Source organism: Macrobrachium nipponense, chromosome 34, assembly GCF_015104395.2.
Source record: "Macrobrachium nipponense isolate FS-2020 chromosome 34, ASM1510439v2, whole genome shotgun sequence".
Lineage (NCBI taxonomy): Eukaryota > Metazoa > Arthropoda > Malacostraca > Decapoda > Palaemonidae > Macrobrachium > Macrobrachium nipponense.
The window spans coordinates 1,515,879-1,533,675 of record NC_061095.1 but is presented as its reverse complement, the minus strand read 5'-3'; the positions used below and the strand labels follow the sequence as shown (position 1 = coordinate 1,533,675).

General features: G+C 38.9%; 1 protein-coding gene across 4 annotated transcripts in view; it reads right to left on the bottom strand.

Moving 5' to 3' along the window:
* The window catches only part of LOC135207803 (prominin-1-A-like), a 29,238-nt gene extending 12,040 nt beyond the window's left edge, over positions 1–17,198 (bottom strand). For 2 of the 4 annotated variants that reach the window (XM_064239659.1, XM_064239660.1), the window contains exons 1-5: positions 16,286–17,198; positions 8,371–8,426; positions 5,026–5,234; positions 1,039–1,226; positions 644–739 (exon numbers count right to left, since the gene is read on the bottom strand). In XM_064239659.1, the coding sequence (XP_064095729.1) occupies positions 644–739; positions 1,039–1,226; positions 5,026–5,234; positions 8,371–8,426; positions 16,286–17,060 (1,324 nt within the window). In that variant the 5' untranslated portion in view covers positions 17,061–17,198. The remainder of the gene's footprint in view (positions 1–643; positions 740–1,038; positions 1,227–5,025; positions 5,235–8,370; positions 8,427–16,285) is intronic. The other 2 variants (XM_064239661.1, XM_064239662.1) reach the window with 1 other exon arrangement.
* Between the last annotated feature and the right edge of the window lie 599 nt (positions 17,199–17,797).

Genomic DNA, 17,797 nt, shown 5'->3' with positions numbered 1-17,797 from the left:
CACGGGCTTTCTCTTGACTGTATAAAGTTGCAAGTCGTAAGACAAATGCAGTTTTGCAACCACGGGGACAATTCCAAATCCTGTTAGCCATTCTTGACTACTATGGGTTTCAGAGCCGATGGAATAAGGTGAATGGGTTTCTGTCTGGTGGATGGGCGGGGCAACATTTCGTAAAACGATGTTTACCTTGCTTACGTAATGAATGTTTTTCGACTCTTGACTCGCAATCATTGGCCATGGCGTCGGCTAGATCATTTTTACTATATAAAAATTAAAACTATCGGGTTTAGGTTATTGATAATTCTGACAAAATTTGTGTGTAGTTGTAAAATATACATATGTCAACTTTCAGCTACATCCGATGCTTTGATAAGGAGCAAAATCCAAAAAACCGTGTTACAGAGGCCCTGAATTTCATAGTAGTAAGTATAGGACTATTTCCCCTTCAGGGTGGATTCAGCTGAAGTTATGAGCCTAGTGGTTGTTCCTCTGACGTACCTTGTACTCAGATTTCAATCATTATATATCCTCTAACGTACCGTGTAGCTACTCAAATTTCAATCATTATATATTAAGATATATCAAGGTATCAACGGAACTAGGACTAGCCCCAAAAAAAATGGCATTTGGAGATAATACTCACTGCTACTGATATGGAGTAAGGAGTCCAGGGCCACTTCGATTTGGGCCTCGCCAGCCAGCTCCCTCTGCAGAGGGCGTCCTAACAGGAACTCTATGTCTGAAGGAGGAGATATTATTATTATGATTATTCAATAATTAAAAACAAGCGAACATTGTTAAATATGATGAATAATTGTGCTACAAATCAACAGAAAATGATAAATTGGCTATGTGTTTGAGCATTAAAAGAGTTCTGTAAGTCTCCATTCATTTTTGGATAACTCGTCAAGCGCGTATTTATTATGTCATGTTTTTTTATGGGATTTTTTTTTTAATTTCTCCTCCTCCTCCTCCTCCTCCTCCTCCTCCTCCTCCTCCTCCTCCTCCTCCTCCTCCTCCTCCTCCTCCTCCACTCACCATCTAGATCCTCGTGGATAGCATCCACAGTCTGCTCCAGGGAGTTGCTGACGAGGTACCTCAGCTGCATCTTGGTGTTCCTAAGGAAAGTGTCGAGGTCCCTCACGTTGTCCTTAACGCTCACGCGCGCTTCATTGACAGCCCAACCCAGCCTCTCGTTGCTGACCAGCACCACAATGATGCCCAGGCTGCAAAGAGGGGGAAAGGAGGGAGGTTACTGATCAGTATAAGTGTCAAAGGTTGAGGTCAGAATATAAGAGAAGTATGGAGTATGAGTTTTTTTGTTGTCTTTTTTTAGCCTCCTTGGAGCATTTGGTTCTGTAGGGAGGATTTCTCTCTCTCTCTCTCGTCTCTCTCTCTCTCTCTCTCTCTCTCTCACACACACACACACACACACGATGTCTCCTCGGATGGACTAATAAGTCTTTGAAATCTTTGAGACATCCTAATCCTTGTAACTCTCTCTCTCTCTCTCTCTCTCTCTCTCTCTCTCTCTCTCTCTCTGTTCCTCACACACACACACACGTAAAGTGTCTCCATCTCCCCCCCCCCCTCTCTCTCCTCTCTCTCTCTCTCTCTCTCTCTCTCTCTCTTCCTCCACACACACACACAGTGTCTCCACTTCCTTCTCTCTCTCTCTCTCTCTCTCTCTCTCTCTCTCTCTCTTTCTATATATATATATATATATATATATATATATATATCTTCTCACACACACACACTGTCTCCACTTCCTTCTCTCTCTCACGATGTCTCCTCGGATGGACTAATAAGTCTTTGAGACATCCTAATCCTTGTAACTCTCTCTCTCTCTCTCTCTCTCTCTCTCTCTCTCTCTCTCTCTCTCTCTATCTCTCTCTCTCTCCTCTTACCCATATTAAATGAAGGAGAAACACGCAAACCATCATAGTGATGAATGCGCAGGGTTTAGTTACGAGTAACTCAAAAAGAAAAATAGAGTACTTAGAAGAACTAACCCAAATTGAAAAGAAAATAGATATAATGAATATAAGTGAAACCTGGTAATCCCAAGAGACTGGGAATGACGATTAAATAAAAGGGTTCCAAACTTATAGATCAGATAGAAAAAATAGGAATCAAGGGGGAACCGCGATATATGGGAAAGACAAAAAACAAGGAAAAATATATGAGAAATATAGTAACTCAGAAAGTGAACTAATAGCGGTAGAATTTGAATCTGAAAAATTAATGAACATAGTAATATATAGACACCCTAATACTAAAGAGTTTGACACAATAATAGAAAAAAATTGGATATGATATATGTAGAAATCACAAGGGACTGGACTATTCTCCTATCCGGAGACTTTAACTTTCCTTTCATAGACTGGAAAGAACGAATAGGAGATTGTGGTTGTATTTATACATATAAAAAAAGAGAGTAATAGTAGGGCAGAAGATAAGAGGCAATTCGAAACGCTATTAGATATGCTACTAGAATACAACATTCAACAAATAAATCACCTGCCAACAAGAAAAGAGAATACTTTAGACCTAGTATTTGTGAACGAGGTGAATTATGTTAAAGAAATAATAGCTTATAATGCGAGTATTTCAGACCATAATGTCATAGAATTAACAGTCCATACCAAAGCAAGTGAAAACAGAGATAAGCAAGAAATGAAAAAGTGGGAAGGATATGAAAAATACAACTTCTACAGTAAAAATATAAAATGGTCAGAAATAAATGAAGAATTAAACAAAGATTGGGATAACATTTTCGTAAGTGATGATATAAAGGTAAATACGGAGATATTATATAAAACATTAGAGAAAATAGTGGATAAATATATACTGAAGAAGAAAAGAAAACATCAGTCATGCATACCAAGAGACAGAAGGATCTTATTCCAGAAAATCAGAAAGTGGAAAAAAGGTCTTGCAAAAGGAAAAAATGCATGGAAAGTTATAGAACTAAAAAGTAAGATAGAAATGCAGAACAAAAGATTATACAATCAAAAGAAAATGAAAAAAACGGGCACCCTTGGGAAGAAAAAAAAAAAAAAAACCCTTTTTGAGGTGAAAAAACCCATAAGTTAAATTTTTTTTTTTTTTTTTATCAAGCAAAAAACCCCCCCAAAACTATTATACTCATATGCAAAAAAGAAGAATAGAAATAGCCCTCTAAGAAAAAGAATATTGAAGGGAGATTAACAAATGAAAAAAGGAATATGCAACATATTGGCAGAACGATATAGAGAGAATTCACCCCTACAATAGATAATGAAGATAATGATATAGAAGTAAGGGATGAAAATAGTGAATATTTAGCAGACATAGATATTAGTGAAGCTGATATTGTGCAGGCTATTAATGAAATTAAAAATGGAGCTGCAGCAGGGCCTGATGGTGTCCCTGCTATTTTGTTAAAGAAAGAAGTTCATCCTATTGCAAAGCCACTTGCAATATTATTAAGACAAAGTGTAGATACAGGCAAGATTTATGATGAGCACAAATTATGTAATTATACCCTTACTTTCAAAAGTGGAGCAAGACTAGAGGGCAAGTAATTATAGGCCTGTGTAGTCTAAACATCAAATATTATGAAAGTGTATGAAAGGGTAATGAAGAAAAATATTATGAAACATTTAATAAAAAATAATTTGTTTAATATAGGACAACATGGTTTTGTACCCGGAAAAAGTACACAAACCCAACTGTTAGTCCACCGTGAGAACATATACAAAAATATGAAAAGCGGAAATGAAACAGATGTGGTTTATCTAGACTTTGCAAATGCTTTTGACAAGGTAGATCATAATATATTAGCGAAGAAAATTAGAAAACATAATATAGTGGATAAAGTAGGAAGAATGGTTAAAAGAATTTCTACACAACAGAAAAACAGATAGTTATGCAAATGATGAGAAATTGGTGTGAAGCTAAGGCGGAATATCCGTGTGCCACAAGGTTACGGTGTTAGCTGCAATACTGTTTGTTATTATGATTGCAGACATAGACAGTAATGTTAAGGACTCGATAGTTAGTAGTTTCGCCGATGACACAAGAATAACTAGAGAAATTACTTGTGACGAAGATAGGAACGGGCTATAAAGAGACCTTAACAAAGTATATGAATGGGCAGAGGTAAATAGAATGGTATCTAACTCTGATAAATTTGAATCAATAAATTATGGAGACAGAGAAGGAAAGCTATATGCATATAGGGGACCTAATAATGAGACAATCACATATAAGGAAGCAGTTAAAGACCTTGGTGTGATGATGAATAGGAACATGTTATGCAATGATCAAATAGCAATTCTATTGGCAAAATGTAAAGCAAAAATGGGAATGTTGTTATGGAACTTCAAAACAAGAAAAGCTGAACACATGATTATGCTTTATAAAACATGTTCGTAGTCCACTTGAATATTGCAATATGATATGGTACCCACACTATCAAAAGGATATTGCACAAATAGAGAGTGTACAAAGGTCCTTTACAGCTAGAATAGAAGAAGTTAAGGATCTTGACTACTGGAAAAGACTACAATCCTTAAAATTGTATAGTCTAGAAAGGAGAAGAGAACGCACATGATAATTCAGGCATGGAAACAGATAGAAGAAATAGCCGAAAACATCATGGAGCTAAAAATATCAGAAAGAGCAAGCAGGGGTAGATTGATAGTGCCCAAAACTATACTAGGAAAAATAAGGAAAGCACACAGGACATTAATCCACTACGCACCAGCATCGATAATGCAGCGTCTATTCAATGTGTTGCCAGCTCATCTGAGGAATATATCAGGAGTGAGCGTAGATGTGTTTAAGAATAAGCTCGACAAATATCTAAGCTGCATCCCAGACCATCCAAGATTGGAAGATGCAAAATATACCGTAAGATGTACTAGCAACTCTCTGGTAGACATTAGAGGTGCCTTACACTGAGGGACCCGGGGTAACCCGAACAAGATGTAAGGTCTGTAAGGTAAGGTAAGGTCTCTCTCTCTCTCACCACCATACCTGACCGCCATAGACAAGGACGCCAGAGAGACGGTGAGAGTCCTCCTCTGGAAGTTGAAGCAGGTGGTGTGGTTGTGCTGTTTCCTCTTCCCCCCGCAACGCCCACAGAGGCGGCAGCAGCAGATCAGCAGGCCCAGGATCGGCACGCCTACGGCCAGGGTCAGGCCCACGCCTATGCACGCTATGAAGCCCGGTTCTGCCTGCAGGGACTGTTTTGAGAGAGAGAGAGAGAGAGAGAAGTGGTTATTATTTAAATTTGATGGGGTAGATTGTTATTATTTATTTGATGGTGAGATATGATATATATATATATATATATATATATATATATATAATATATATGATATATATATATATAATATAATAATATCTATATATATATTATATATATATATAGATATATTATGTCTTTTGTCGATGATAATAATAATAATAATAATACTGGCAACAGCAAAAACAACAACAATAATAATAATAATAATAATAATAATAATAATAATAATAATAATAATAATAATAATAATAATAATAATAATGATAATAATAAAATAATAGTTTTTACGATTCCAGTAGTTAAAGAATATATATATATATATATATATATATATATATATATATAAATATACATATATATATATATATATATATATATATATTCTTTAACTACTGAATCGTAAAACTATTATTATTATTATTATCATTATTTATTATTATTATATTATTATTTATTATTATTATTATATTATTATTATTATTATTATTATTATTGTTTTTGCTGTTGCCAGTATTATTATTATTATTATTATCATCCTCCGACACAGACCTATATATATATATATTATCTAATATCTATATATATTATTTTCTTAGTTGCTGAATCGTAAAACTATTATGAATTAATATAATATATTCATATTATCGCTACTAAAGACGTGTATTATTAATTATTATTTTCATTATTATTCGTACTTGCTGTTATTATTATTATTATTATTATTATTAGTTTATTATTATTAATTAATGTTTCTTGTTGCTAGTATTATTATTATTAGTATCATTATTATTATGATTATCATCGACATTACTATCATCCTTAATCCAAGGATTCTATATCACCATAGTAGGAAGTGGCTTTACCCGCCCCTTCCCCTTCCCCCCTCCCCCCACCACAGCCATGTTGAACATTTTATTGGATTTGTTCTTAATAATTTCGATCCAGTTGTGAATTCAAAAATATATATCCCTCACTTGTACGGGGTCTTTTTTCGTGCTCCAGATTAAGGCAGGAGACGTGTTTGTGGATGTTTGTTTTCACATTGAGTGTATTTGTGTATGCTTGTCCACGGGCGTGCACACACACACACACGCATGGAATACACTAGTGAAAACGTAACCGTGAAGCAGCAGGGTTGCCAAAATAACTTGACATCCAAACGCGGTGCAAAGCCTCAAAAGTCGCGGCAGTGGCTTCAAAAGTAGCCCAATTATAGCAACTTAGCCATCATTAAATTGGTACTAAAAACTATTGATATGATATTCTTTAGAAAACAAATTAGGGGGTTGGGGGAGGGGGCCGGGGATCGAAATCAATCAACTAAGCTTTTGTAGAAGAGTATAATAACGAAAAACTTACATAATTTTTATTCAAAAATACAGAAAATAAAGAAATACTAGTTGAATGGCATTTAACAAAATAAAATGAGCAAAATAAAAAGAAAATAAAGAGATTTGTTGTTCATTCACATGATCATAAAATGAACTAGATTGTAGTGCTTTAATCATAGTTTCATTTGGCTCAAAATTTGGACATTGGCATTTTTTGTCCTCCTCCCCCTCTTGAGTATGCATGGCACTTCTTATATACAAAAATTGCCGTTAGGAGGTCATGTCCCATTCTGTTCCTGAGGTCCGTTTTGATTAAATTGACCTGGCTAAAAACTCTTTCTACATCAGCATTGCTGATAGGAAGACATAACTATCTTCAAGGCAAATTTGATCAATAGAATTGATTGATGTATGACAAGCAATGCATAGTGAAAGTTTCAAATCTGTAACTTTTTTATTGTGATCTGTTTGCTTTGATTTGCTGAGAAGATACTAGCAAAAAAATCTCGTAAAACATTACTTTTTCTCTTGCTTTTATATATGCTTTATGTGTACCAGTATTAGAATGCTTGATTAAATCTGAATGGTGGCTCTTATAACCGTATTACAAAACCAACACCTAGCTTTTGTTTCATCTCCAGGAACACTTCTAATCCAATCTTTCAACAGTTCCTCGCTCTCCCATTTTGGGTTATAATGTTTTTTTATATACACTCCAATTACACTTCTTTGGCATTTTGAACTAAGTCAACCTTCTCACTGAGTGGTAAAGATAATACTGATGTCTAGCAATGAAGTCTTAAAGTCTTAACTGGCAAACGCCATATAGTCTGGTCTATAAGGCGTCAGTCAGGCGTCAGCCTGTCTGGTATACCAACTTAATTAATTACAATTTTTCATCATTATGGTTTAAACTGTCTGTGAACTATTGAAATTTGAAATAGAATAATCGATCTACATTTCTACTTTGAAATTATTATAAAAGAAATTGCATTTTGTAGAGACTACCATTTAAACAATTTATTGGAGCCGCGGTTTATTTCTTCCAGAGTAGCCCAATTTTAGGCAAGTAGCGGTACCCTTTTATAACCCGCGGCAAGGTGTTCAAAAGTAGCCCAATTGGGCGGGTAAAGCGCGGGTTTGGCAACACTGTGAAGCAGACATATTTGATTTGGTGCAACTTAAGACAGGCAAGTTCGTATATTAAGTGTTTTAAGTGTTTGTATACTCAGTGTCTTAAGCTAAACATCTTTAAGATATAATAATAATAATAATTAATAATAATAATAATAATAATAATAATAATAATAATAAGGCTTCACGCTGAAGACACCGAACTTCTCGCCACTCGGGAACATTTTGGCGCCAAAACCACCACCATCCTTCGGGCGCAATTCGTCATTCCCCTGTATCCGATTGCGTGCTTAACGTTCGTTCTAATTGCATTACGCGGGGAGAGGTGACTCGAAGAACGGTAATCTTATACTTTTTAGGGGTGGTGGGGGCGGGGGCGTTTTAACGTCCTTAAGTAGATTATCTTTGTTCCTAAAGAGCTGGAAGGGAGAAGTCTAAGATCTTTTTTAAATTGTATTTTCGACGCTTCGGACGCGTCTATCGGCTGCCAGATGTACAACCAATCAACCGCTCTACTACTACTATACATTTTAAACCCCAAAAACGGATATAATTCAATATATAATCACTTGGTGTATCGTTGCCCTATTGACCTTAAAAACTGACCTCGGTTATTAATTCCTCCGCTGTAATGCGTCGCTCCAGGGCTTCCATGACCAGATCTGGAATGAAGAAAAGTCCAGGAATTAATTTAAAAGTCATTATAATCGTGTTAGCTCCAGTTTTCCTGGATTCAATTTAAGCTTGTGTTACCAGGTCGCTGATATGGGGCGTTTGTTTAGGGAATATGATTTGTTTGCGGACGTTGGGGACTGTTAGGTTGATATGCCATGCATGATGTAATTATGTATTATTATTAATATTATTATATTATTGATAATGATATATATGATATTTGAGGTTGCATTACCCAGCAGAATGGAAAGTTTGTATAACGGTGTGTGTCCACAAAAAGTCTGTTTACAAGACTACTACTACACATGGTTGTGTAAGTCCTTAAAAGTGTTTGTTAAAGGCTGTATACGTGTTCTACAGGTAGGTATAGCCGTATAGGTTGCCACGTCAGTCTTCAAAATAACGTTTGTGAGAGAAGGTTGCATGTATGTTGGTAATGCTGGAATGTTTGTGAGACTGAGCAATTCATGAAAAGAAAGTATGTGTGTTGCTATGTGGGAATACGTAATGCTTTGAAATTGAGCAGGTGTTAGGCTGTCTGATGCTATGTAGTCTGATATAAGGCATTTATTTATATACAACTGTCAACAATAACTACAACTAACAATAAAACACTAAAAATATTCAAAACTGTAAAATAATATCAAGTGTTCCACGAGCAGGTGGAAGTATAATCTTGCCAAGAGTTCACATTTCGAAGAGGTACTACATTTTTCTGCGTGAGACAATACGCCAGGCAGTGCAAATATTTGAGCGCTCTCTCTCTCTCTCTCTCTCTCTCTCTCTCTCTCTCTCTCTCTCTCTCTGAATTCAAGTCTCACAAATGAACTCCCCCCTACTTTCATGATATTCATTTCTCTCTCTCTCTCTCTCTCTCTCTCTCTCTCTCTCTCTCTCTCTCTCTCTCTCTCTCTCTCTCTCATCCCAATTGTCATGTTTTATCAGAGGTTATTATTATTATTATTATTATTATTATATTATTATTATTATTATTATTATTATTATTATTATTATTATTATTATTATTAAGGTAGGTAAAGTAAGAGACGGACAGACGTATGCTGTTCAGGGCAGTGAGAAAGAGAGAGAGTAGCCTCTTCTGGTAAGTAGAAAAAACGAGAGATAGAAGGTAACCCAAAAGTGTGAAACGGTGGCAGAGAGGGACGCTAGTGTAAGGAATTAGAGAGAGAGAGAGAGAGAGAGAGAGAGAGAGAGAGAGAGAGCAAGCCAGAAAAGATACGAGACTCATTATACTGACCGGAAGGCGGGCTGGCTGAACTCAGCAGCGACCTTCGCCAATTATAGAGAAACCCCACGAATATTGTCTTAGGCTCGTCGCGAAAATTAACTAAAGAAGAATAAGAAGGAGAATGAAAACAAAGTCTCTGTTACAGAAAATAGACTCGTTTGAACGCGGAAAAGGTGTAAGATGGGCTTTGTGTGTGTGTGTTTATTGGTTACGAAAACCGTCATTACGAAATTCCTTATTACAAAATCCTCATTATTCTGTAAAAAAAAAAAAAAAAAAAAAAAAAAAAAATCCTCATTAGTCTGTAAGGAAATTACTCATAAAAATTCCTCATTGGTCTGTAAAGAAATTCCTCATTACAAAAATCTTCATTAGTCTGTAAGGAAATTCCTCATCAGTCTGTAAAGAAATTCCTCATTTTAAAAAATTACTCTTTAGTCTGTCAGGAAATTCTTCACTTCCTCACTGGAATCGACGACAGGAATCTCATGCAAAGAGAAAAAAAAAAGTCAAGCAAAAGATTACCAGTTCCAAGGAATTGGTAATCTGCTTTTGAAATGCTTCTTCTTCAGAAAAAATAAACTGGGAATCCTCTGAGGAAACTGTAAATATTAGTCTGAACTGGGATTAAGAAAGAAGTGAAGAGAGCGGAAGGAAACAGTGGTGGTGGAGGGTGGGGACCGGGGGGAGGGGGGAGAGTGAGACAGAGAGAGAAAAAAAGAGAGTGAGGTTGGGGGAAAGAACGAGAGATTAGGCAAATGAGGAAGAAGAGAGTAGAGAGAGAAAACTCCGTGGAAGTTTAAAAACTAAGAGAAAGCTTACGATCGTTTCGAGAGACAAAAACATAAAAACTATTTAAAAAATAACTTTCTAGGTAATGTTACTCGAAGAAAGAAGCTAATAATGATTCTTTTCATATTATATTTCCCTTCACAGAGCCATGACTTCGTGTGGAAGTGTGCTGGTGTATAGGAGTGGTCTGTTTAAAGTCATATTTTCCCTTGCTCTAAGTTTCGTAGCCTCCATGCGCATTGTATGAGGGTAAAAATGGTCTAATGAAACTTGGGACTAATCTTCTAAAAAAGACCATTGAATTAACTTTAAAAGTAAGCGTAACTTTTTTTATAGAGATCACGAAGTTTCCGAGAAATAAGAGAATAATAATACGACGAGACGTTGTGTGTCACATGTGATCTCTACGAAGAAGGCTGGAGACGTTCCTGTGTGTTGTCGCACAGAAGCGCGGGAAATTGTGGGGTTTCTCTCTCTCTCCCTCTATCTCTCTCTCTCTCTCCATCTCTTTATCTCTTCCTAATTACGTCTCTTCCACAATTTTCTCGTTCGTGTGCTTCCTGCATTGCGCCGGAGGTAACATATACATTGTGATGTTCCTTTGATGCTGTTTCATTGGTTTATAGCCTTATAGGCCTAGTGCAACATTACCTCTCTGGACTGGTTGCTTCTGTCACTTCGTTGACCTTCTTCTTCTCCTCCTCCTTCTTCTGCAGACGGCTTTCCACGTTACTGTGGATCATGAATGATGCATTTCTATACATTTCTGTCTCATTTCCCGCCATTTGCCGCTCAGTTCTCAGCCATTTCTGTTGCGTAGACTTAATTATTCTCAACATGAGCTTCTTTTCTTCTATGTTATGTCTAGTTTCTAATCAGGAATATGCTGTCATGGTCTCCTAATACTTCGTAATCCTATTAATTGTCAGGAGATGCGACTTTTGACTTCCTGCGAACCTCTTCCAGCCAAAAGATACCCTCCAGAAGCTCTTCCAGCAAGAGGTTACCTTTCCAGAACTTTTTCCAGCTAAAAAAACACCTTCCAGGTCCTTTTCCAGCCAGTAGTTGTCTTTTTCAGCCGAAAGACTCCTTCCTATAACTTTTCCAGCTAAAGACACCGTTCCAGGTCCGTTTCCAGCCAGAAGTTACGGCCTCCCAACCTCTTCCAGGGCAAAAGTTAGGCCTTCGAGCCTTTCCCGAGAGATAGAGAGAAAAAACACTCCGTGGATTTCCGTGAAAAGTTATATACCATTTTTGTTAGTCGCAAAGACATTTTTTTCCTGGATGCAGTTTAACGTTCTCTCTCTCTCTCTCTCTCTCTCTCTCTCTCTCTCTCTCTCTCTCTCTCTCTCTCTCTCTCTCTCTCTCTCTCTCTCCTTTGTAAAACCATAGTACTATTGAACCACGTTGATCTTCCAGACGGCGTCTGGCACGGGAAAGGATGGGTATTGCTACATTCATCCAGTGGGTATTTGGAACTCATGTGGTGTTAGTCATACATCTTAACTGATGGGGAGGGTGTGTCTCGCCTCTTCTGGAATGGGCGTGTCTCGTCTTCTGAACTTTTTCCAGCTAAAAAAACACCTTCCAGGTCCTTTTCCAGCCAGTAGTTGTCTTTTTCAGCCGAAAGACTCCTTCCTGATACTTTTCCAGCTAAAAGACACCTTCCAGGTCCGTTTCCAGCCAGAAGTTACGGCCTCCCAACCTCTTCCAGGCAAAAGTTAGGCCTTCGAGCCTTTTCCCGAGAGAGAGAGAGAGAAAAAAAAACACTCCGTAGATTTCCAGTGAAAAGTTATATACCATTTTGTTAGTCGCACAGACATTTTTTCCTGGATGCAGTTAAACGTTCTCTCTCTCTCTCTCTCTCTCTCTCTCTCTCTCTCTCTCTCTCTCTCTCTCTCTCTCTCTTCTCTCTCTCTCTCTCTCTCCTTTGTAAAATTTGTTAGGTGATTCTGCATTGTGTGGAAACGTACTAATTGTCCCAACGTTGGATCTTTCCATACGGCGGGTCCTGGCACACGGAAAGGAAGGATGGGTATTGCTACATTCATCCAGTGGGTATTTGGAACTCATGTGGTGTTAGTCATACATCTTAACGATGGGGAGGGGTGTGTCTCGTCTTCTGGAATGGGCGTGTCTCGTCTTCTGGAATGGGCGTGGGGTATTTGGTCGGGGGTGGGGAAGTATACTCTTGACCTTCCTGTCGATGTTATACGAGTATATATAGTTCTCTCTGCGCTTACATTTTCATTATTCATCTGCATTTATTTCATTTCTATAGCTTTTCATTTATCCCTAAAGTTACATCTTGTATCAGTCGAACTGAGGAAGCACTCTGTACGACCATTTGAATCCTTGGAACAGAGTAGTAATTTTGATAACTTACAGAATCGGCCTACCTAGATGTTACTGGAGAGTGAACAGTCGACTTCTACCTCATCTCTTTAACCTGTTCGACTGTTGTCTTAAATCGGCAGATTTTTGGAAGCCTTAAAAAAGTGCATGATGCAAAAATAGAATCGTCTGGCTGACTTTCTGCATTTATAAGCAGCTGAAAAGGATCAGAATTGGAAGAGTGGTTCGGAGAACTTCGCTTTTTTAGTCTCATTCCGGCATTTTTTACCTTTTTGGCGCCAAATCATCTTAGCGTGACCTGAGCTCTGTTTTTCTTTTGGCATATACGTATGCATTATGTATGAATTTATGTATGTATAAGTCTACTACCTCCCCTGTAACAGAATAGTGCAAAGCCTTGTAAAGAATCTAGGAGAACAACAACAACAACAACGCAACCTCTCCTGAGCGAACTCGGTCTAGCGTCATGTCCAAGAGGCATATCAGACAGATGATGTTTTCGATACGTAGCGCGAGATGGGTCAACGATTGCGGGCCAAAAATGGGTTATTGGATATCAACGAAGCCTTAGAGGGGTATATTAATTCCCAGACAGAGGCGCCTTATCTCGGCGTTGATGGCAAAGAGACAGCAGCGCTGACAATGATATAGCCAGCTGCCATGTAGTGGAGTTCGTTTGATATAAGCCGATACCGTCCGCGAAAGCAGTCAAAAAGTAATGGTCCTATAGCAGAACTAGAACCGGGGACTTGTTAAGTAAAAAAAAAAAAAGTGGTACTATACATGTAATCGCTTCCCGTACATATTCAGGTGGCTGATATAATCCCTTCATGATCATTTTCACGGTAATTGTATGTACACAGAAACCTGCCAAGTGTGAGAAACCTCTTTCCTGCCCCTTTTTCCTCCTGTTTTCTGAAGCTGTCACGTTTTCTACCTGCTGTTGCTGTTGCTCTGAGACATCATTATTATGTCATTCGTCTGCCTGGCATAATATTTTTTTTCTCTTTATCTAGTTCACCTCCATTCCTTTGGTGATTTTTAAAAATAAGCCTGCCCTCTTTCAGTGTGGGAGGAAAACCCGTTTTCTTTGTTGAATTGGTTCGTTGGTTTTCACGTCCATTCTCCTCAAGATTTAAAAGTAAAAAACAAATGCAACAGGGAAAACTAATTGAAATTTTAATACTTGTTTGACCTGCATAAATAAACAGCTTTATTACTTATAATAATAGATTCTCCACGATTCACCAAAAGCTCGTCATATTACTTTATCTTTGACCGAGCAAGTGGGACTATAGGCCTAGGGATTTGTGGGAAACCTGGTATGCGATTCATCGAGACAACTTTTTCAAAAAAAAAAGTTAAATTCTCAACTTTTTCACACAAAAAATGCTCTTTAAAACAAGGTTCCTTTACGGGGCTTTTCCTCTATTGCATTAGTCTACTTTTGGAAGGGAATTGAGGCCACACGCATATTATGCTCGTAGTTCGTGTTTAGTTAAAGTTACGCGCCTGTGTGTGTGTGTGTGTGTGTGTGTGTGTGTGTGTGTGTGTGTTGTGTGATTTCAATTATAACGAGGATGTCAAAAATTTGTATACCTTCAGTTCTGAGATACTTTTTAATTGATAATCTGAACAATAACACGTCTTTAGCACCGTATACGTCACTCAGTAACGCTACCGAAGTCATTGCAAAAGATCTGACATTTACTCTCTCTCTCTCTCTCTCTCTCTCTCTCTCTCTCTCTCTCTCTCTCTCTCTCTCTCTCTCTCTCTGTAAAAACAATGGTAATACCTATGGTAGTAGTTATAGGGATACATCTTTGCAACAAATTACTACTTCTTAACCCCGCGGAGTCCTCTGTATGTGTGTGCTGAGAGAGAGAGAGAGAGAGAGAGAGAGAGAGAGAGAGAGAGAGAGAGAGAGAAGTCTTACAAAGAAACAGTTTGAGTTTTCGGAAGAGCAAAGTCAAGTATACTAATTACAGTGTGGAAAAAAACTGGCAAGATTAGCCAGTCTCCGAGCAAGCCCGTGTATATAACTCTCTCTCTCTCTCTCTCTCTCTCTCTCTCTCTCTCTCTCTCTCTCTCTCTCTCTCTCTCTCTGGTCTGTGTTCTGTGCATTCTTATCTCTTTCCCTGCTGTTACAGGTATTCTGTCAGAGAAAGACGGTAGAGAGAGAGAGAGAGAGAGAGAGAGAGGAGAGAGAGAGAGAGAGAGAAGGAAAGACTAAGTGGTCATGTTAGACGACGTTTAGCATTGCAAAGGCTTCAGACCCCAAAGTCCCAGACGTGAGTCACCCCAAAAAAAAGAAAATGCTTTAGTACCACTCATGACCTCTCTTTGCGCACCCGCAAGCAAGCGTTCTGAATCCCGTCTACCACCACTATTACTACTAGTAGTACTAATGATAGCGGTGTGTAGTAGTAGTAGGCCTATACTGCGAAAATAATCGCTTTTTGGAGCGAGAATTTAGACCAACTACCGATCGAAAAATGCTTCGGAAATGTCTGAAGTTTCCCCACTTGCTCAAAGAACTTCCTCTTCCTCCTCCTCCTCGTGCTACCTAGTACTACTCTTTGCCTCCTCATGTTTCCTACTCCTACACCCGCCCCCAACCCCTCCTCCTATTATCGATTATTGCAGCCTTCCTCACCGACGATCTCATTACGGAATTTCTTGAATATAAAACCTAAGACCATTTCTTTGTCACCCTTCCCTCATCTTTTCCAATCGTCTTCAGTTACCAGTTGTCAAAACCCTTTTGTTATTATTGGTTCTTCTACTTCTACTTCGTCTTGGTCAAATCTCCGATCAACCATCAAACATGCCAAATTGCAGCCCTCTAGCCTCAGTATTTTTTATTTTATTCAAGATTAAAGTCATCCATAATCGTACTTCTGGCAGCGCTATATGTACCAACAACATAGGCCACCACCAGCAAGAAAACTGTATTGCGCCGAAGAAACCACCCTAATTTCTTTGTTAAATTAATTTTACTTTCTTATTTATCAAAATATTTTCAGCAACTTAATTATTCACGTCTGATATTTAGTGCCTCTTTATTGAACTTTTAAAAACCTTGAATTGGGTCCGTTTCTACAACTGTTCATTTGTGAAAATGGCGTTATTAATGTGCTAGATATTAACACCAGTTAATTCTCACAGTCAATTAATCACTCAGTTGAGTGAATAATATATATATATATATATATATATATATATATATATATATATATAATATATATATATAGATAATCATATATATATAATATATATATACTACCCTGTGCAAATTCCAGTTGGCTGGTCAGACTATTTAGTTAATTTTGAAGATTTGTTAGCTACTGCAAATCTGGAAGGGTTAAGTTAAACACCTCTCTCTCTCTCTCTCTCTCTCTCTCTCTCTCTCTCTCTCTCTCTCTCTCTCTCTCTCTCTAATCCTCTTACCATAAGGAAAATGAGACGGCTGAAGGAGAGAGACAAACGCCCCTGCCCACGCCAAGATGGTGGGCTGGGCGTGGGTGGTATCCGTCCCGTAGCGGTCCCCTTCGGGCACGGGCTCGAACTCGATGTTCCTGATCTGAGGATCCCTCGACAGGGGGCTCTTCTCGCCGTCCGATTTCTTCCCCTCATTCCGGTTCCTACCGGGAGACAGGATGCGGCTGGTGACGGTGACGACCGGGAACGGCTTATTCCTGCTGTTGGTCTTGGGCTCCGCCGTCCCGATTCTGGGCAGGTGCGTTGTCACCTCCGAGAATTCTTCCCTCCTGAGAGGGTGGGCGTGGGGTCCCTCCGTCGTAGGGAGTGACCTGGTGCTCCAGGAGTAGTACTTCTTCTTCCTCCAGGCGACGCCGTCGGCGGCGGCGTCTCCGGTTCTGCCTATGGAGAGAACCGCGGCGAAGCCGCCGGTTCTGTTTTCCGTTGGTGATGCCGATGTCTCGTCCAGATTTGGCCTTTGTAGCGTTTCCCGTGGCACTGCTGTTGAAGTTTGGATGCCCCCTTCCTCTCCATCACCGTAGCTTTCGGTGGTAGTTGGGGAACCACTCCCGCCTTCGTCAGAATCTCGACAGGAATCCGTCTCGTGGCAGACGCCCGCCGGAGGAGGAGCCACGTCAGGGGACTGCTGCCACTCCGAGAACGCCCCACCGTAGGAACACAGAGAAGTCACCACCAGCAAAAGCACAATCCGGAATTTCCACGGCAACGTCGCGGAAAGAAACATGATTCCTTTCGCGGAAGCCGGTCAAACGGGAAAGAGGATTGGTTGGTTGGTGGGTGGGTCTAGTACTATGTGTATGTGTGTGTATCTCTCACCGGCGCCAACTACGTACTGATTCTTGACAGTCTTCCAGAGACTGAAAAAGGCGGAGAAGGAGGAGGTCATGTGAGCTGGTTTTAACCTTAGGGGGAGACGGTTGAGGGGGAGGGGGATGAGGGAAGGTTCTAATTTACTCAAGAGTAATTCCCAACTCCACCACGAGTGGATAAACGTAGCTGGGTTACACCACAAGAACGTTGTATATACTAGTACCACCTACATGTTGACAAATAACATTACAGATGATCTTTAAATCGTATTTGCTCTTTATAATCAGAAGAGAAGCCATATTCAGAGTCGATGAGAGCTACTGTGGCCCACATACGACGAAAACATTCGTTAAACATGGAGGCACAATGCAACAATATTACAATGAAAGAATTTAGAAATAATATGCAGCCCCACCAGACCTTACTTTCACAAGGTATAGTGCTACACTCTTCCATGAGGTCTTCCATGGAGTAGTTTCGCTATCAAACACCCTCATATGTTAATTATAAATTGCTGGGAAGGTAGAGGTTAGAAAGTGAGGTCTAAAGGCATAGAATAAGAGGAGAAAAGAGAGTGAAAATATGAGAGAAATAGAGAAGTATAGTAATAAGGAAATGCCTAGGAGAAACTGGAGGAGTAGCTAAAGTAGA